Source organism: Balaenoptera ricei, chromosome 6, assembly GCF_028023285.1.
Source record: "Balaenoptera ricei isolate mBalRic1 chromosome 6, mBalRic1.hap2, whole genome shotgun sequence".
NCBI classification, from domain to species: Eukaryota; Metazoa; Chordata; class Mammalia; order Artiodactyla; family Balaenopteridae; genus Balaenoptera; species Balaenoptera ricei.
Genome location: NC_082644.1, coordinates 34,780,905 through 34,802,628, shown reverse-complemented (window position 1 = coordinate 34,802,628; position 21,724 = coordinate 34,780,905). Strand labels below are relative to the sequence as shown.

Genomic DNA, 21,724 nt, shown 5'->3' with positions numbered 1-21,724 from the left:
CCGACGGGGACAGTCCATTTCTTGATGGAGATGATAATAACTCTCATCCAAACCGGGGTTCCTTCCCACACACCACTGGTCTGGGGGGTCAGGCAAGCCCAGGAAAAACATGTACCTTGGTTAAAGTCCATATGATCTGAATTTCAAAGCCCCTGAACAACCCTGGAAGGAGAAGAGGAGAGAAATATGACCAACTTAAATGTTGACAGGGCACACTGAATATTGTTTTTTCCATTGAGTTATTCTGTAATTTTTCCAACATGAGCCTTAAAAGGAATATTACCCTTCAAGGCAGACTGAATAAATGACCTACTGTTTTTCTGCCTGTCTACAATAATATCACAGTATGAGGTATGCATATAAATTATTTTTTATTTTACTCTGATGATTGGGAAAAGATACCAACATATAAGATCAAATCAAAGCTAACAAATAACTCTACTGGCAGTTAAGTGGCTGATTTTATTAAAATAAAGACATGTCTGTTTAAACCAGAAAAAATGTTCTCACTGGCACTTTGCTTTGGCTGGGACCTTTGAAATTAAGGCCAAGGTGCTGATAAGCACCCTCACGGCATCGGCCTTTTACCTCCTTTGAAGCACTCGCAGTACCTGGAACAGCACACAGATGTGTGGTCCACGCAAGTGCCTTGGAAACAATCCCTTTCACCAGTGGTTTATTTTGAGAAGATTCACTTTCAGTTGGTAAGGCTTTGCCCGGATACATTTCTCAGGGCTGATGATGGCTCCTCATGCAGCACATGATGTAGATTCTCTTTGCATTTTGCAGACATTCCTGTTGTGCCTTAACCAGGGGTGAGTGCCACAACCAAAACAGCTGGGAATATTCCCTCATTCCCCCCAGTCTGCAAGTCAGTCTGCAAGCCAGTCTGCAATTCTGCCCCAGGTTCTAGCCCTTCAAATCTTGAGGGATGTTTTCTTCGTCCACAGGTTGTTTAGGTTTTAACTGGCTGTTTAAAGTTAAAAAGGAGTATCTCAAGCCCCCTGCCATGCTGAAAGGAGAATAAAAGAGTGAAAATAAATTCCATAGATGGTACAACCAACAGTTACTGACATCTTTATAAATACAGTCAACTTAATTTTTTTGAAAACTTGGCTGTTTGTTTCTTTTTCTTTATTTTATTGAAGTATAGGTGATTTACAATGCAGTCAGCTTAATTTGAAGGGAATTATTGAGGCCCCTGTTTTACTTCCTCAAATTTGTGTATTAATCGATGAGAATTAACCCTTTTATTTACAAATCTTTGGGGGCAGAAAAAGAGCAGATCAAGTCTAATATAGAAACTTGGAGAAAAAATAAGCACTTGGTTATTACTTGAATAAACTATACAGTATTATCCTAAAATGGTGTCCCACCTCTGAGACCCCAAAATGCCTTTCAAAAGTATCTTAGTCACTCCTCCCAATATCCTTAGCACATGGCACTTCAATGGAGCACAGATTTAGTGAGGCCCATTCAAAAGGAAGACACACAACTTAAGGGCTTTTCTGAGAGGAGGAAACAGAAAATTAGATCTCAACCCTTTGAATTTTCATTACATGTCCCCATGGTCCACATGAAAGAGTATGTCATAAAAAGAGATGAACTGAATGATTTAAGTAAATTTTATCCTAGAAATTGTAAAGTCAAAACACCTCCTGCTCTTTCACTTATAACATATTAATCAGACTTTTAAAAATTCGTATTTTACTAAAATGAGTTCATTTAAAAATCCCACTTACCAAATATTTAACCCTACAAAGTTTAATACAGAGAAAATGTAGTCTCCACCTACTAACATTCCAATGTAGGCAATGGATACATTCTGCAGAAAAAGAGAGGATTAGTGAATTTAAAAGTAAAGGCTTTAGGGGGAAACCTCATATATATAGTGAAACCTGAAACTAAATATTTTAGTTACTTTTCAAAAAGACTCGCATATAGTAGGGGTTCATGGGAATATTGAATAAGTGGATAAAAACCGTTACATATGGCTTTATAAAGAAAATGAAATAAACTACAGCACCATAATCACAGAAACTGCATTATCCATACCCTCTTCCAGTTAATACATAGGAAAAAGATGTAAGAGTTGGGTTGTAATCAGCTTTCCAGATTTCATCTCTTTACCATCACTGGGTAGTGAATTTTAATCATATTAGTCCTAAACTTGAACAAACTAAGACATCTGATAAATTACAAGCAGTACTCTGTCCAGTGTATTCTCAGAGGCCCTTGGGCAGCCAACAGAGAAGTCTACTGTTGAAGCACTCACTCACGGTAGGAGTTCACATGAACAGAAACACAAAGCAACTGAAGAACAGAATTTAGAACACCTCCGCCCTCCTATTCATTAGTGTGTGTTCAAATGCATGTACACACACGCAGCATACACACCAATCCCAGAGTTAATCACCTTATAATTGAGCATAGATCTAGACTGAAAACAGTTCTTCACAAGAATTCCCTTTCTTAGTCAGCAAGGTTCTCCCAGAAAACCAAACTGTAGATCACAAGGTATCTTAGCGCAGAAATTTGGAATTTTTTTCAGCTATTTCACTTGGTTTTCCCAGACCATCCCTTCCCACCATTCCCAATTTAAGTCATAATTTGTCTCTTCCTTTGAAATTAGCAAGTCTTCCCTCTGTTTTGTGGATTAGGAGATTAGAAGACGTAAGGAGGGATTACCCAGGCACAGATGAAAATATCACAAGCCTCCATTCTTACTACAGCACGGATAATAACAACAATAAAATCAAACAGTCAATTCCCCAATTTGGTTGTGCATTTCAAGGCTTCAACCACTTACCTTGATGGCTCCAACCACCGCCGTCGTCAGGGCCGAATTGTAATAGCTGCACAAAAGTGTGGAGTACATCAACAGAAACCTGGGGCAAGGAAGAAAACACTTGAGTGTGCCTTACTGGTCTGGGTAATAAACAGATTAAGAAGAGCCAGTAAGTGACCCACACAGGTATTTTAAACAAATAAAAAAGAAAAACATACCATAAAGATTTAAGAATACCTACATCTTAAAACATCTCAATAATTCGACATTTTCAGGAAAATGGTCCAGTCGTGCATTCGCCAAACTTTCTACCTTAGGTGTCCTTTTCATTTTGTCTGTGCATTTCCCATCAGTGTTTCCACAAAAAGGGGATAAGGACAATGAGATTTTTTAAATGATCTGAAATCTTGCATTTAACAGATGTCACAACAGTGGGTTTCAATCCTCTCTGTGCATCAGAATCACCTGGTGCACTTTTAACACCATGATGCCCGGCAGAGGGTCTCCAACTGGTTTGAGGTGGGGACCCAGCCATATGCCATATCAAAGCTCTATGGATGATTCTAATGTGCAGCCAGTTCTGAGAACCACTGGTGTTAGCAAGGAAAACCAGCTGAATGATTGCTAGCTTTGGACAAAGATTTAAATAATGGATTCCACATGCCAATGGTACTCCTGTACCTTATTACTAAAGTTAATTCGACAGGCATTCAACACTGACCAGTATATTGACACTTGTCAACAAAATGACTACAGAATCATGACCAAACACCAGACAAGAAAATATACATATACACAGGAATGTAGAATTCAATCAGAGGTAAAGAAATATATTCATTTCACTCAAGTAGTAATGAAAATTAGCTGTAACCTAAGTGGGGTGTAAAATTTCATCCACTGGAATCAGGTGATTAAATGTTGAAAGAGGTTACAATAAAAACTGGTTGAGAATGAAACTGGAAAGATACTGAGAGAGTATAAGATGTATTGGATTTTAAAGCTAAACACCAGTTAGAAGGCATGAGCTTGGGAATTGTACTCTAAGAAAGGGCTCAGCCCCTAAGCATTAGGGAGACTCCCCCTGGGGCAATTTAGCACCCAGTCGCAGGTCCAGGACCAAACTTCTGATTGTTAATAACAGAATCTAGATCACAAACACAGTAACCGTTTTTGTCCTGAGTATGTTCATTACCAGGGATGATAGAGAAAAAAATATTAGAGATAACGTACATCAAGCTTTTACATTAAGTTGAGGAATAAACTCAACTACAAACAAATTCTGTAATCTTCAAAATAATGTATGTCTTTGTTATTAAGGTAATTACAATAATCTGGCAAGTTAGAGAATCCAACATCTTGGCCTTTGTGGTTTGTATTTAAAATGTGCAATTGATATTAAATTTTCAATTTTCACTTGAATGGAATAAGAAAATCTAAATCTGTACACAGTATTCAAATGTTTAAAAGAAGCTGATTTACCACATTGCCAAGTTTGGTTTATTAGATTTCAAAGAGTTGCTAGGCTTGTAAAGCATCCTGGCCCATCAGCTTCTCTAGGGCCTTATTAAGGCTTGGAATTGCTGGAAAAATCAGGTAAATTACATTTGTAAATCACATTTTAAATGTTTATTTTTTTTTAATTCACTAAGTTGTAAATAAGACTGATTTACAGTAAATTATTTAGGAGATTTCAATCAGTTAAACTTGGGTTAACAAACCATTAATCAAATAATGAAAGTAAATATTCTTATGTTAATATAAAAATTACTAGCTTTAAAAATAGAGCAAGAATATTTATAAATTGGCTTAAGAAAATCTAAGTTTTTTTTAAATTTTTACAATTTTAATAAATTCAACATTAATTTAGAGTCCTAGGGAACTATAAATAATCCAACTTATGCATAAAATGAAAAGATTAAAAAACTCAACCTGGTGTTACTTGGCGCCTGCTCTGCTGGGCCTGGGTAGTAAGAGTATATAACCCACAGCATCTGCCCTGGAGGAGCTAAGAGTCTAATAAAATAACAGAGATCACAACTCCCAGGAGGGCCCCAACCCAATTTCCAGGACACAGAAAAGCTTCCTGCAGGCTTCCTAAACTGGAGTGCAGCCTTAAACCCAGGACAGTCATGAATGTCCTTTATGTCCTATTTTTGCTTAAAATTTCCTACTCCAGGGTTTCAATCATGCAATGTTTTCTTCATTCCACATTTTAGTGACACCACCTTGGCCAATATCCATCTAGCATGAGTGTGGGCCACTAGGACACTCACCCACCAGCTGGGCTGAGCGAGGGGAGGAGTCCCTGTCTCCAGCCTCCTCGGGGAGTCTGCATTAGCAGCAGTCCTCCTGAGTGACAGATGGCATCTGATACAGGAACAGCCACTTTCTGCAGACAGAAAGGCTGCACTTCTTAGTATACCACCTGGGTGTCCCCAGAGACATGTAACTATAAAATGACGAGGATCAAAGGAGTGTATTAAAACTTTTTCTAAGAAACATGATTTATTTCTATATGCAAATATGTACCTACACAGTCCTTTGGCTAAGACCAAGGTTCTGAATCAAAAGACCCTCCATTAACTCAGTGCAAAGGAAACCACTTTTAACACCAAAAATGTCAACCTTCACATGACAGTTTTGATTTTAGCATCTGTGAATTAATAAAATGTAAAGATATTTAAAAGCACTGCTGAATTCTCAGTAGATTTCTGCCATTACGTACTTATAAAATCATACTTATCATCTGTGTACATTTGAAAAATAATGGCACATACAAAAGATACACATTTATTCAGACAACAGATACCAGCTGGTGTTTTGGCTTACAGGGCCCCAAGGGATGGAGATGCCCATGTGAAAACCCCTGAACCAGAACCCTTGCTCAAAGGTTTCTTCCTGTTTCTGAAAAATAACACAAAAAATAACTGATTAACCCAAAGTTGGACGGCACACTCGTGGGAGTCACAAGCAGAACTCAAATGGCCTTGTTTACAACTTGTTGCTGGTTACCATTCCATGTACAAACATACATAGAAATCCAACACAAATGTTCAAATAATAAAATGCTACTTTTACACTCCTTCCACCAACCACAATTGTACCCAAGCACATTACTCTCTTATTTCAGATTTCAAAGAATTTCAAGTAATCTCATCTTGCCCATCTCTGGTAAGAACTCGCTCCTACCCCAGACCTCAGTGGTGTGCCAGGGAAGCCAAAGTCATGGGATAAATATGATCTATTTTCCTGGAGCATCGATTTTACACTACAATTTGGTTTGTTGGGAAATGATGGAAATATCTACACTCTTTGAAGGTTCTGTCACTCCTGTGCCCAAGCAATCAGCAGAATCCTATTTTCTCTTGGACCCTACATCTTGGCAGGATCAGTGAAGGTTCAAAGAATAGAACATTTTTTATGCTGTGAGTAGGGAAAATTGATACATTTGTGTTTCTATTAAGGAATATATTACTGCTTCAGTGAGATCAAAGAGGCTGCTACTAGGGCAGAAACAGATTAGGATAATTGCCTCCAGGGCTTAGGGGCTGGTGCCAGATGCTGGTGTGAATGAACCAGAACCTGTCACTTCTCTGCAAGATTAAAAAGAACAGCAGAGCTAGCTTTTTAAAATCTAGTTTGTCAACTTAAATTTCAGTCTTATTTTACCTCTACCTGCATTAAATTATCGTGGCTCCCACAATCCAGTTTACCTGCCTGATGCAATTTCACTTCATCATATGCTTTATTTACAAACTCTTGATTACAAATAGCATTTCTTAAAGCTGAATCATTCACCATAACTCAGAAGAAAAGTCTGCTCTTTTCACCATTCCATTGGCTTCTTAACATACAGTTTTAAAGTGTTATAATTTTTAAATTATATTTTCAACTCCGAATAGAGGGTTGGTAGTCAGAGAAAGCAAGTTTGAAATGCAAATTTGAAAGCAGTGAAAATAAGAAAGAAGCTGAGAGAGAGTTCTCTGGAGTCAAGGGTTGGAACGCGCACATGTTAGTCCCGAGGCTCCTTGAGCATGAACCGAAGAGAAGCGACAGCCAGTTCCAGTTGTTCTGAAAAGCAAGGATGTGCTCAGAAGCTTACAATGGTTTCTATTACTGCGAAGAAGCAAGTGACCTGATCATAGTGTCCTCTGAGTGAGAAACTGTAAGAAAGCAGGATTCTGAAAAATGCACCATGCCAAAATGGAAGTTTCCTTCTAGAGCAGTTTCAGAATTAAAACTTGGTGGTTGAAGATGAAGTAGACATAACAGAAGAAAAACTACTGAAGTCATGGGCTATAGGCAGAACCAAATCTGTCTGGGGTGAAAAAGGACAGCCAAACTGAACAGGCTGGACTCAAGAAATAGAAATATTAACAACAACAACAGTAGTTAACACTTACTGAACATTTTCTATATGTCTACACTAAGTGCTCTTTACTCATTCAGTCCACATAACCTTATAAATCAGCTACATTACCTCACTGTTCCCATTTTAAAGATAAGGAAATTGAGGCTCAGAGAGGGTAAATAACTTGTCCAAGGACCCAGAGCTAAAAAGTGGCAAAGCCAGGATTCAAATCTAGGCCATCTGATTCCAGAGTACAGACACCTAACTGTTAGAATGATGCCATGATTTTAGTGTCCTCAAAAGACCCACTTAAAAATTGAGACCTACCTAGTTTTTACCCTTAAAGTTGTAGACTCTGAAATATTAATGTTTTCATCATTTACTGATTTATTTTTAATTACTATGCCTTTATGACATTTTTACATGCAAAATGACTACTGATAAAACACTGATTAAGAACTTTTATCAAGAGAGTATTTGTTTTCTAGGAAGCACATTATTCATTGGAAAAAAAGGCATGTAGTTGTAGATAAATAGGGTCAAGATTCTGACAAAGAAGCCCCAGAAGTGCCAGCTCAGGCACTGTCCACCCCACCACTCACTGCAGACAGCTGACGTCAAAGGGTTTACTTCTTGGGACTTCCCTGGTGGCACAGTAGTTAAGAATCCGCCTGCCAATGCAGGGGACATGGGTTCGACCCCTGGTCCAGGAAGATCTCACATGCCGTGGAGCAACTAAGCCCATGCGCCACAACTACTGAGCCTGCGTGCCACAACTACTGAGGTCCGCATGCTCTAGGGCCCGTGTGCTGCAACTACTGAAACGCATGTGCCTAGAGCCCATGCTCTGCAACCAGAGAAGCTACCACAATGCGAAGTCCGTGCACCACAATGAAGAGTAGCCCCCACTCACCACAACTAGAGAAAGCCCGTGCACAGCAACGAAGACCCAACGCAGCCAAAAATAAAATTTTTAAAAATTAAAAGAAAAAAAAAAAGGGATTACTTCTTGATTTCCTTCATGGAATGGCTAAATAGTAAAGTGCAAGTGAAAAAAAAAAGACAAAACAAAACAAAAATATTATCTCATCAAGTTTATAATGACATGAGATAAAACTAAAACTTGGCTCTGCTGTTCACAGGTGAACATGGGCTTAGGCAAGGAAACGTGCTGGTCTGAGTTTGTGTGATATGGGTTGACTTTTTTTCATTGTAATGGGGGGAAAAGGATGATTTCACAAAGGGTAACTCACAAACACAGCTTAGTAGATTTTTTTCAAAGTTATATGTTCTCAGTCAACAACTGCGAAAACTACAAATATCTTACTACACTTAGGCATCCAACAATGGCTGCCTAAGTACTGAGAGCACTTAGTACTCACCCACTGCCAAACAACCAATGCCTGAAAGAACACATTATTTGCGAGACTGTTGGTTTTGAAAGGGGCACAAGAGATTGCCTAATATCCCCCCTTTGGAAAAGGGAGAAACTGGGTACAGAGTGATAAGGGATTTGAGCCAGGCAGGCATCAGAGCAGCAGACAATAGGTACAGGATCAGGGTGCTTCAGGGCAGAGGCCATTGCAAAACAGCACTGTCTGTAAACTGAGCCCTGGGCCAAACCCCAAGTGAGAAGGGACACTAGAGCCCACGGAGGCCAGACCCTCAAAAAGGGCAGGTCAGTGGCACACCTGGCTACCAACTAGACTAAAAACAATTTGTCACTGCAGGAAAGTTTCTCAAATTCCTATTTTCACTCCACAGGACTGATTAAGATTAAATAATATGCTCACAAATCACAGGTCACCAAATACACAAGAAAGCAAACCATAATGACACTCACAAACTACGTATTTAGTCAACCAACTACATATTTAGATTCTCAAGAATTGCAGACATTAGAATCATCAGATGCAGAATACAGAATAGCTATGTGTGTAATATTTAAAGAAATAAAAGGTACAGTCCCAAAGATGACCAACAAAAGAATGTTAAGAATGAACAGATAAGTTTGAAAATAAACTGTGGAACTTTTACAAATAAAGTATAAAATTGTTAAAATCAAAAACTCCAGCAGGGAGGGGCAAGATAGGGATAGGGGATTAAGAGGTACAAAGTACTATGTATAAAATAAATAAGGTACAAGGATATATAGTACAACACGGAATATAACCAATATTTTATAATAACTCTAAATGGAATATAACCTTTAAAAACTATGAATCACTATGTGGTATACCTGAAACACATAATACTGTACATCAGCTATACCTCAATAAAAAATAAATTTTAAAAAAACCTCCAAAAAACAGATTAAACATTAAATCAGACACAGCTAAAGAGAGAATTACTGAACTGGAGGATATACATGAATATTTTTACTGATGTGATTACGTTACTGCAACTAAGATCAAGTTTAAGAATTGAAGACTGTTGATCAAAGACTCATGAATTATCTTAGTTCATTTACACACAATGAAAATTACAGTGCTAGTAATATTAAAAAGTAAGGGGGAATTCATCTTTCTTCACAGGAAAAATCTTTTGACAAATAATTCCAAGACAGTCATTCAAAGACCCTTTCTTATGGGATAAGACACAGGTGCTTGTGTATACATGGAGCCCGGCCCAGGAAGGATACTCCAAAGACTTCAAACAGCAGTTGCTTCTGGAGAGGAAAACTGCAGTGCCACAAGGCAGGGAAGAAGGGAGGTGCCTTATGTTCCCTATGCATCCTTTTGCAGCTTTTGGATTATTTACTAGTTGTATGTATTATTTATTCATGAAAATGAATTTTCAAGTTTGGGGAACATATAAAAAGACAAACTGCATGGTCACTCAACAGGAAGCTATACCTAAAGAAAATTTTAAGAACAAAAGCCTAAAATTATTGGGCAATATAATGGCCTGGGCATCTCCTCAGAAAACACCCTGAATATAACAGGTACAACACTACAGAAAATGGTTATTTCTAAATATTTATGTGACGTGAGAACCTTGGGAAACTTGGGACATTGTGACAAAGACAAAAAACACATTTGAATTTGATAGGGCAGCTGATTTTATTTCAAATTAACTTTCAGAAATCAATATGCAACATCATATTTTGGAGGCCACATTTAGCATGGGTCCCAATCCACTCCTCTGCTGCAGTGCTACTTTTCAGTAGAAGTTGGAGAAGCACAAAGGGATTCTGACAGAGTAGACAGAATGTATATTTTGATTTGACTTGTTAAGAGATACCACAGACCAAAGCTGCTTCTTATCTACGGCTTCTTACCCCAAAAAACAGGAAAGAAGAAACTGTGTGATAAATAGAACATTCTTCCATTGGTTGAATTCAGTAGCCTATTATCAAAAAGAAAGAAAACTAATGGTTAGATTAATAATACTGGTTTTACCAGTGTGTACACTCTAGTGCAAATTCCAGTTTCGCAAACAGAAAATACAGTTTCAAAAATCCTGGGTAGGGCTTCCCTGGTGGCACAGTGGTTGAGAATCTGTCTGCCAATGCAGGGGACACGGGTTCGAGCCCTTGTCTGGGAAGATCCCACGTTCCACGGAGCAACTAGGCCCGTGAGCCACAACTACTGAGCCTGCGCGTCTGGAGCCTGTGCTCCACAACAAGAGAGGCCGCGACAGTGAAAGGCCCGCGCACCGTGATGAAGAGTGGCCCCCGCTCCCCACAACTAGAGAAAGCCCTCACACAGAAACGAAGACCAAACACAGCCAAAAATAAATAAAAATAAAATTTATTTAAAAAAAAAATCCTGGGTAATACCAGCTGTGTGACATTGGGCTAATTATTTTTCCTCCCTGAACCTCAGGCTCATTTTACAAATGCGGATTATTTTTTTAAAAACTTCCTCAAAAGGTCAATGTGAGGATTTAATGAAATTGTTTAGAAACTTACAGGTGGCAAGAACAAAGTGATAGCTATTATTGCTGTGGCTATCATTAAATCTTTACTAATTTGTAGTCATAAAATCAGCATTGTGTTTTTAATAAATAATATTAAAAGAAAGTTTATTATAAATTTAATAATGTTGGCAAGACTAAGAAAACTTAAAGTTCATAAACTGTTTTCAAGAATTTGCACAAGAGGAAAAAAAAAGGGAATTCCCTGGCGGTCCAGTGGTTAGGACACAGAGCTTTCACTGCCAGGGCCCGGTTCCATCCCTGGTTGGGGAACTAAGAGCAGCCAAAAAAAAAAAAAAAAAAAAGAATTTGCAAATGCTTAGGAAGTATCATGAACAAATAAACTACTGTTTGCTATTTACAAAGCAATCAAGTAATTGGGGTGGAGGAGCTGGTAGACAGAGAAGTTTAAGACAGCTTCTGCTCTTAGTCCCTAGGTGAGAAAATAAAATTAACCCTTTTGAAAAGACAAGTACATAAAAAGGAGTATTTTATTCATGACTTGTCCCTTGCCTGCATCCAAAAATGGTTTTACAGTGACTCAAGACTATATGTAAGTACATGCTGAATAACATGATTAAATATAAGTTCTATTCACTTTCTATTAAGCAATACTTTGTTAGCCAAGTTTTAGTAACTTTGTAGATTTAAAACTATTTAAATCTTTCTTAAGTTTATAATTCAAATTTTAAAACCAATTAAAATGGAATTCTCTTCTCTGATTAGTACAACCTTGTTACACTTTACTGCCACTGTTTCATTAGTAACACTTTGCCCACCTCTTATGAAAAAATACATATTAAATGTTGATAACTGCCAAACCTGGTTGATGGGTACATGGGATTTGTTATACTATTCTCTTTCCTTCTGAACAGGTTTGAAAGTTTTCATAATAAAACTTTTTAACACTTACTTGTGAAATAAAAAATATAATAAATATAAATCTGTCTTACTGGCAAGCCCCAAGCTGATCAAAGGGTCATAAAACATCCAGGACAGTTTATACCAAGACAGTCAAAGATCAAAACCAAACAGAAACTTATGAAAAGCATTCTGTGTCTGAAAAATTAAATAAGATTGGGAATAAGAGAAAAGCATATGCCCCAAACTTCAAACCAAAGGTAGGAAAACACTTATTTACTCAAAGAACTGTGAGTATTTATGAAAACAAATATATATATATATATACAAAACTTTTGTATATACAAAAACTATATATTCTTGATACCACATAAACCATTGAGAGCTATGTAGTAATTTTCATAAAATACTTGGATTCATTGCCAACCTAAATTTTGATAGATTTTAGTTTTATTTTGTTTCTTTAATAATGATGAGGCTGTGCTAGTGGCATTTTAAAAAGTCATGTAGCATGACATTTATTTGAAAACACAGAAAATAATTAAAGATGAGTAAAAATATTAAGTACTTCCTTTAGACTCACTATTGCTATGAAAATATGTTGGAGTGTGAATCTTTTTCATTTTTCATTATGTGTTTTTTAATCAGAAAAAAAGTCCTATTATTTATCCCTATTCATCAACTGCAACACACTAAATGTACCTTGAACTTATTGCAATGATTCAAATAACTAAAGAAAGTTCACCCACTATTTTCCAGGGGCCTAATTTGTTAACAAGAGGAGCTGGCATTACTGACTTTGTCAATCACAGATAGAATCAAGGTGCTATTACCAGATCTGCTGACTGTGTAAGTTGCTGACTGTGTAAGTCCAAGGTCCAAGAGTGAACCCCCAGTACAGTGAGTCACATACACGAGTCTTAACACAATCTCTGACCCTCTCCAGTCAACCGGGAAAAATGACTCATCAAAGTACTCCTTCCATTAACAAGAGAAGTTAACCTTTCACTCGAATTCCTCAATTAACTTTCAATACAATCAAACCAAACTTGGCAAATAAAATGCGATTTTATATTGCAGACTAACACACCTAATTATGTAAGTTCACTACTTTTTTGTATTTGGTTCACAGTCTAAAATGGATTCAGCCATGGTTAAAAGTGACCAACTGGAAGAAATTCATGGTGATTCAATGAACACAGAGCAAAACAACATTAGTAGTGAAAAATCTTACTATTTTTTCCTACAGAGTTTTTAAAATTACTGATTACAGTGTTATATCTTTTGGCATCTCTTATCATATAATAATTTTAAATTAGAGCCAAATTTTTAACTTTATGACTTTCGTATCTTTGTCATCTTATAGAAGGCCTTCTTTTACAGTCTCTTACAGAAAAAAAAAATATTTTTCTCTGATTATAATTTTTCTTATAAACCTTTAAATTAAATCTATATATTTAGCTCTGATCCATCTGGAATTTCAGTGAATAGTTATCATTGCTGGGGCTCTAAGGTAACTATAGTAACTTCTGTTTGAAATCTTAAGAGACTGATCAAATGGAAGAGGCTACACAGGTAAATACTGAGATATTCCAGCATCGAAAGCCAGAATAGGAGCATAATATTCTCCTAGAACACCAGGATCGAATAAGTTAAGGTAAATGTTAGGCCTCTTATACTTTCTAAGCTATAAGTGATAGGTTATAGTTTTTATCATATGTGAAGGAAAGAAACAAACACTTTTCATATACTGATACAAATTTTAAAATTGAGGGGCTTCCCTGGTGGTGCAGTGGTTGGGAATCTGCCTGCCAGTGCAGGGGACACAGGTTCGAGCCCTGGTCCGGGGAGAGCCCACATGCCGCAGAGCAACTAAGCCCGTGCACCACAACTACTGAGCCTGTGCTCTGGAGCCTGTGAGCCACAACTACTGAAGCCTGCGTACCACAGCTACTGAAGCCCATGAGCCAAGAGCCCGTGCTCCGCAACAAGAGAAGCCACCGCAATGAGAAGCCTGCACACTGCAAGGAAGAATAGCCCCCGCTCACCGCAACTAGAGAAAGCCTGTGCGCAGCAACAAAGACCCAACGCAGCCAAAAATAAATAAATTAATTATTTTTTTAAATATTGAGATTACAGCAGATGATATGTTTCTAGAGCCAGATAGCCTCCTGGATCTATCACTTACTGTCCTTGGAAGGTTTTTTAAACACTGTGCCCTAGATTCCTTGTTTATAAAATGGGGATAATAATAGTGCCTTCTCCTCAAGCTACTGTGGGAATGCAACGAGACAGTTCATGTAGAATGCTTCAAACAATGTCTGATAGAATAATTCCTCAATAATTATTAACGATTTTTACTATTACTTGAGAAAGTATAATAATTCTGCATGGTAATCATTACAAGCAGGTGGCAACTTCTGAAAGCACCATGCTATAAGTTTGTAAGTCAACTATTTAAATGTGGAAATACATATTCTTATTGAAATGCTGTTATAAATTATTAACATAATACATCTAGTCTATTTTCAAAAGGTACCTAAAATTCAGTTTCTGGTCACTACGCCATTTATAACATTGTTCCCATAGGGAAATGTGCTTTTAGTTTCAATCAGGTGTTCTAAGAGTTCCTAGAAGTTTCTAGATTTCTATTTCTAGAAATAAATATATATCTGAAAGGCTATAAAGTACCAGAATCTCAGAACAGATAAACTCCAGAGACTCAAAAGAAAAACTCATTTTTATGATAATGAAAAGAGACAAACTGGTAGGACATTAAGGGCTTGTAATTTCACCTTGTTTATGTAATGCTGCTGACACTAAATTGGTTTAATTGATGGTAGCTGAAAAATAAATAATGTGTTTTTAGATATTCTGCCCTGTTCATCATTGCTAGAGGTATACGGGGTGCTTGCTTTAACTTCCAATATTCTGAATTAACAGTGAGGCCCAGGTTCACACACTGAGACCCCTTTAATCAAAACTGGGGTTTCTTGGTAGTTTTCAATATAAACATATGGAAATGGATGTTTACCCCTGGGGACATTGCTGCTAAGCCGGTCAACCTTTCCCTTGTTCTGAGAAAGGAACTGTACAAGGGAGAAAGTATAGTTCTGAGAAAGAACAACAAGCCCTGACATTCACCCCAGGAGTCCCCGGAATCTGAAACCTTCTAAAGTCATTCAAACCCCTAAATGGTGACAAATGGGATTGACGCTCAACCCGTGTGCACCACACAACCATGCTGCCTGTTAAATACAGAAGTGCCGTCAACGTCTGCCACTGGGATGGGGGCGAAGGTGGGGGGCTGTGAACCCCACCCCCGGCCCAGCAACAACAACAGGGTTAATGAAGGTTAATGTCCAGCCCATGGTGTGGAGGGGGACGTCTGTGGGAGAGGCCAGAGGCCACACTAGACCAGGATTTTGCCCAGCACACCTCGTTTCTCACATGAACTTAAAGTGATTTGTCTGGCAACTTTCTGAGCCCGCACATTTCAAGGTAGCCATGCAGATGTTATGGGGTGAACATTCACTCTTCCTAAGAGATACCCACCCGCCAACTGGGCCTCCATCCTTCTACTAATTTATCATTTTATTTGTCTCTGACAGGTGTACAGCAGATAAGGTGAACAGGGCAAATACCAAAAGAACAAAACCTTTTCAAAATTCAAACGAAGATCCTGGAATATTTAGAGGCAAATGCCATGATGTCTGGGATTTACTTTAAAATATTCCGGGGAGAAAAAAGTGAGAGCAGATGAGGAGAGATGAAATAAGAATGGTGAAATGCCAAAAAGTGTTGAAGCTGTGTGATGGGTACATGAGAGTTCATTAAATTATTCTATTTTGTGTGTATTTTTCCAAATGTCCATAACAAGGGTAATAAATAAGTAAATCCATTTTTTAAACTTTTTTTTAAACATTTTTAAAACATTTTTTAAATGTTTAAAATCAAAATCCCCTTCAAAGTTAACTAGCTTTCCCAGGATCCCCATGCCAACAAAGGGGAAAGTGAGACTCAAATTCAGATTTTTGTTGTTGTTTTGCAAAAAGCTTCAAGACCAGAGTTTTTTTGACTACTTCCTGCTACTCCCCACAGTTCTAAAGATAAATGCCAAAAAAGGGAAAGTGCCAAAGGTATTACTGGGGATACCAAACATCTTGCTTTCGGAAATCCTAGTTACCTTTATACACTTTTTATGTCAGTAAGCACCACAGGTTAAATATTAAAATTTTAAATACTGCTAAGTAAGAATGAATGACTGTCATCAGCTCACCTGTCGAAGGTCTCCAGTAGAGACACTAATGATAAGAGTTGGGATAATCATGAAGCAGGCATTGTAGAAAAGCACTCCATATTTCCCTAACTCCTGCAAAAACCAAGAAAACTCCACTCAATTTTAGAAATATGAAGCATCAGATTTCCTGGAGCCATTTATTTTATTTTATTTTCCCCTGAAGCTAATTATACAACCATGTACTTATGCAGAGTTAGAACATGCATTCTGACCAGCTCTGTATTGGAATATTTTCAGCAAATTTCTGATGTAAAATGTTTCATTTCAAGTATACTGTGATTTCCAAAAAAAATTTGTTTTATCCAAAAAATGACAGATGAAACGGATGGAGATGGATGGACTCCGAGGTTCTATCCATCTCTAACATTCTAATTGTTCTTTTTTTAAAAGCATGCTATTCAAAATGGGAAATCTGGAACAAAGTAAACAGCATTAACAATGTTAATATAAACAGAACTCCTTAAAAACATGTGCTCTTTCTATTAAGGAACAGCAGGGTTAAAACACCAGGTATCTTGTTTTCCAATCTTGCATAAATTTAATTTTCGTTAGAGGCTATATCCACCACTTTCCATACAGGGTGACATACTGTGATTCTCAAAAGACAGCAAAACCAGTTTTGTAAAACTGCCACCATTAAAAAAACAAATGGTAGTGCAGAAAAATACAGTGCAGATAAAAAACAGCTCATAGGAATAAGCCTGTCCATCAGAGAGAACACCCTCACTCAACACAAAGAACTTGGAACAAAGAAACATATGCCTGGCCCATCCTCCAGAGCTTCCTGCACAGCTGGGGTGGGGGTGAGGGCTGGGAGCTCTGACCTGAGGGCAGCCACACGGAAGGAAAGCTCATCTGCCCACCCGCCCCTCGTGACAGGACCTTATAAATTATCCATTCCAATCATCTCATTCCACAGATGAGGAAACTGAGGTTTGGAGAAGTGAAGGTTCCAGGTCACAATAACCAGTCAGCGGCAAAACTTGTATCTGTAACCCACATCACCAGACTCTCAAACTACAGCTGCTTTCAGAATACTCCTGACTTCACATTGGTCACTGATGATGATGGTAAAAAAACTTCTTCTAATTTTAATTTGCCTTTCAAAATAATCCCCTTTCTATATAGTATTCTGACTTTGCATCTAAAATAGTGCCCATTTTTCCCTTCCTACCTAATTTTCACCCAAACTTTGCAAGACAAGGAGTAACAAGAACCTATGCAGACAAGATAATTAAAAAGAAATTAGTAATCTGTAGATCATAACATGTAAATTAAATTACATGCCAGCTTTACAAATTCATTTTTTCATGTAATTTCAGTGGCCAGATGACAAAGCCTAAAAGCTAAAGGAGTGAAGATCTGGTACCTTTGGGTCCATTTTCTGTTTGGTATAAACACCATTCGCTGCTGTGAAGATATCATTCAGGAATACAAAAATATAGCCTTCCAAGTTAAAAGCAAGGTCAGAACTGGGAGGGAGAACACAGAGAAGTATGATTATTCAGAAACTCACAATCTGGCTTCAGACACTCTCTGTTTTATCTTTCCTAATCAAATCCATTTGTGATGCTAGTAACTACCTTTTCTCGGGCATATTTTCCCCCTGTATGGTGATGAATGGTTAATTCTTCTGCCCTGCCCTCAGACAAAAACAAAACCAGGCCTTCAGGAGGCTTAAACTTAATCACAACCGCTTAAAACCAGAGGGACATTAACCATCTTCCTTTGACTGCAAAGCCATTCTTTTGCTAACTGATAAATCGGCATGAGCCCTGCTTTTCTAAGAGAAGTGATTTGTTCAACCCACCTGTGGCTTTCCTTATTGTAGTAAACAGGGCCTTCCCCAGAGTACAGCCCTCTGGGGACAGCTGAGCAGTGACATGGTAAAGGGGTCAAATGAGGAACTGACACCTCCATCTGGTCCCCAGTCACTTCATCCACTAGCACCCCCACTATCCTGTCCATCAAAAAGGCAAGGCAGGGATCCATTCCTTCTCTGCAACTCCTCTAAGGCCCCTTTCTTCCCATTCTTTGAAGCATCTTCTCTTCAATTTCCATTTTAAATAAATAACACTAGTATAAAAATGTTTGGGGGGAATATGGCAAAGGGAGGAGAGAGTGAACAACAGCTAAGCCCAGATGTGATGCATTCACCTGCACTTGACCTTGCAAACAGTACCACACCCATGTCCGAATTCATAAGTATATATTGTCAAGAAGGTTTCCTTTACCCTCTTTGGGTCACTGTCTGGGGGCCTGCGAATTTAACTGACAACAGACAGAGTAACGGGGAAAAAAATACAAATTGTATTAAATATTTTACACGCACAGGAGTTCACAGAAAAGAAATGAAACTCAAAGAAGTGGTCAGACTCTGGGGCTTAGATACCATTTTAACAAAAAAGAGGGTTTGGGTGTTAAGGAACAAATAAATAGTGGGAAAGGGACTAGGAAATACATAGGGGAAACTAATGGAAGATAAGGGTTATTTTAATAAGGTTTGTTTATGCAGATTCATCTTGATGCTGACTCTCTGTCTCTGGTGATAAGAATTGCTTTCCTATTCCAAGTACAGGACCAAGGGACACCTTCACAAAGGCAAATTTATGGTCTACTTTTAGGCAGAAAAGGGAGGGCAGAGAACTCTTCCCATATCTGTTGATTCTCAATTGCCTTCAACTCAAAATAATGTTTATGCCAAAGCGGCATATATTGGAGTGGCAATATCCTTTTCCCCTTCAGTATCAAAATAAGATTATTTCTAACCAAAAAGAAGGAAATAGGCAAAAATTGCATCAAAATTTGAATGCAAATTAAACCAGATTTTGCTTGAGGCTTCCACTGGCATTATTTACCTACAAGTATATTTGTGAGAATATAAATTAATTTTAGATCATCATAAATCATAATTCTCTGGCTCAATCACAATAGAATCTCTGAAAATAAGGGTTTTCCAGATCTTTCCTACCCACATTCAGCTCAGTGTTAAGAAGAGTCTGCCATTCCCTAAGATGGCAAAGAGATGAATGAGCAAAAAAGTTAGGATTCCAGAGGAATGGAAAGGAAGTGTTACTCACTTCCTCAGAGAGCCTAAGGGGAATTCTTGGAGTTTTCAGGTCTCCTACTTGAGGGGGCCAGGAATTCCTAACATCATTTGTTTAGGCCAGTAGTGAAAGCACAGAAGTTTGATAAGAATTTACTTGTGTTATAAATGGGAGCAGATTCATGGTTAACCCGTGTGATTGTCATTTAGGGCTGTTCGCAGACATTCTATTTCAACTTTTGCCGGCCATGTGACTTGCTTTGGCAAATACAATGTAAGAAGAAGTAACACACGTCACTTCTGGGGAAAAGCTTGGAGAGCCAGCAGATAATTCCCCACATGCCTTCTTCCCTTCTGGATGAGCAAGGAAACCCCCTTTAAGGCAGAGGTTCCATCACCCTGGGTCCCTAACTAGCTACAATGGGCAGAGCGCTCCCACAGCATTCACTGATGTTAGTATGCATCTGGAGTGTGAGCAGAATATATTTGGTATGTTAAACAACCACGATGTAGGGGCTATTTGTTACAGCTGCCTAAACTGGCTCATCTGTTACCTGCATTTGATGAGTTAATTTGAGTGAGAGCAGAGAAGGGTGCGGTTACTGCTGGGCTGCAGCTAAGAACTGTGCTTGTTACCCACAGGGATATTATCCATTCTGTGGGTGCTGGGGAAGGGGAAAGCCGAGAATTACTATTCCAAGCTGGCTCTCAGGTAAAAGTTAGATGTTTTGGGAAACACTATTTACCCTTTCAGCTCACTAGAGTATCACCTATGAGCTGAATTCCTACTAACTGTTTCTGGAGATGTGCTTTCATACACAGTGTCTGAAGTGCCATTCCTCATCAAAGACTTACATTTTTATAAACCAATTTTTGTAAAAGTCTTCAACTGGCTCTAAGTTAGTGGTTTTCAAACTGAGCTCCAAGAAACCTAGAAGAGAGAGGAGGCCCAGGGGAGACCTCAGCCCTGTGGGAGGAAGGCACTTTCAACAGAGCACCTCCCTTTTTTTAGCTACTGCATGCATATGTTTTGTTTGAACAAAAGTCTTCATGACCAAAACAGGCTCTCAGTGTGGCTGCTTAATGTCTGTACCAGCACCATACCAGGCATGAAACACAGCACTGAAACCAAACAGGCCAGCTTTAAGGGGGCTGAGCTCAGCCACAGCTAGAATTGGAGAAGAGGACGTTACAGATAAAAACGCAAATAATAAACCCTGGTCTAGGCAAGGGACTAAACACATTTATAACAATAATAAACATCATTATTATTGCTAATATCTGTCACCAGCTGGCATGCTGTATTTTTAATCAATTTCTTTTGCTTATTATCTGTTTCCACCAACCTGAATGAAAGCTCCATGAAGGCAAGGATTGTTCTCGGTCTTGTTAACTGCTGGATTCCTCAACACATAGAATGATGCCTGGCATATAGTAAATGCTTCAACATGTTTTTGTTGAACTTGGCCACGAACTAGTGTAAATCCTGGTTTATTATTATCTCATTTAATTCTCACAGTGATGCTATTAGGTGGATGATATTCTAATCTGCACTTCATAGTCAAAATAACTGGGGCACAGAGAGTTTAAATAGCTTGTCCTTGGTTATATAGCCAGTAAGTGAGGAGACTAGAATAAGGTTCCAGACATCCTGGATCTGTAGCCCACACCTTATTTAATTTGCAATTAATGATCCAGAACTCTTGTTTCTAAATGAGTTAATGAAACTGGTTTAACTGAAATTCCTCCAATTTTTTCTTTCTTCCCTTTATTCATATAGGTTTTTCTTTTCTATTACAGTCGTCCCTCCATATCCATGGGGGACCGGTTCCAGGACCCCACACCACCATGCCCTCCACATGCAGGTACCAAAATCGACGGATGCTCAAGTCCCTTATATAAAATGATGTGCAGTGTCTGCATATAACCTACATACATCCTCCCATATACTTTAAATCATCTCTAGATTACTTATAACACCTAATACAATGTAAATGCTATGTAAATAGTTGCCAGCGCACAGCAAATCCAAGTTTTGCTTCGGGGAATGTTCTGGAATTTTAAAAAAATATTTTCGATCCATGGTTGGTTGAATCCACAGATGCAGAAGCCTTGGACACAGAGGGCCAATTGTATCATTTATACCTTATAAATGAGGAAACTGAGGCACAGAGAGGCTAAGAAATAGCTGACAGAAGTTAAGTTTCAAACCAAGGAAGGTAACTGCATACATGCTTTAACCACTATGCTATAAAAGGAGTCCGAGTGCCTGCTTTCAAATGCAAACTTGGAGTCCTTATTCCTGGTCAGGTATATTAATGAATAAGATAGTAGTCATGCACTGGTATTGGCTCATGTCCCAAACATTTAATGAGAGTATAATGGAAATATTGACCAATAAGGCATCACAGGATGATAAAACAAATCAGCATACAAGGGCTTTATAAATCTGTTATTCTT

The 21,724-nt window shown here is 38.2% G+C and overlaps 1 protein-coding gene across 3 annotated transcripts in view; it reads right to left on the bottom strand.

Moving 5' to 3' along the window:
• Positions 1 to 354: 354 nt before the first annotated feature.
• The window catches only part of SLC35D2 (solute carrier family 35 member D2), a 66,095-nt gene continuing 44,725 nt past the window's right edge, over positions 355 to 21,724 (bottom strand). For all 3 annotated transcript variants that reach the window (XM_059926308.1, XM_059926309.1, XM_059926310.1), the window contains 6 exons: positions 17,588 to 17,690; positions 16,198 to 16,290; positions 10,420 to 10,487; positions 2,810 to 2,888; positions 1,743 to 1,825; positions 355 to 1,012 (listed from right to left, as the gene is read on the bottom strand). In XM_059926308.1, the coding sequence (XP_059782291.1) occupies positions 910 to 1,012; positions 1,743 to 1,825; positions 2,810 to 2,888; positions 10,420 to 10,487; positions 16,198 to 16,290; positions 17,588 to 17,690 (529 nt within the window). In that variant the 3' untranslated portion in view covers positions 355 to 909. The remainder of the gene's footprint in view (positions 1,013 to 1,742; positions 1,826 to 2,809; positions 2,889 to 10,419; positions 10,488 to 16,197; positions 16,291 to 17,587; positions 17,691 to 21,724) is intronic.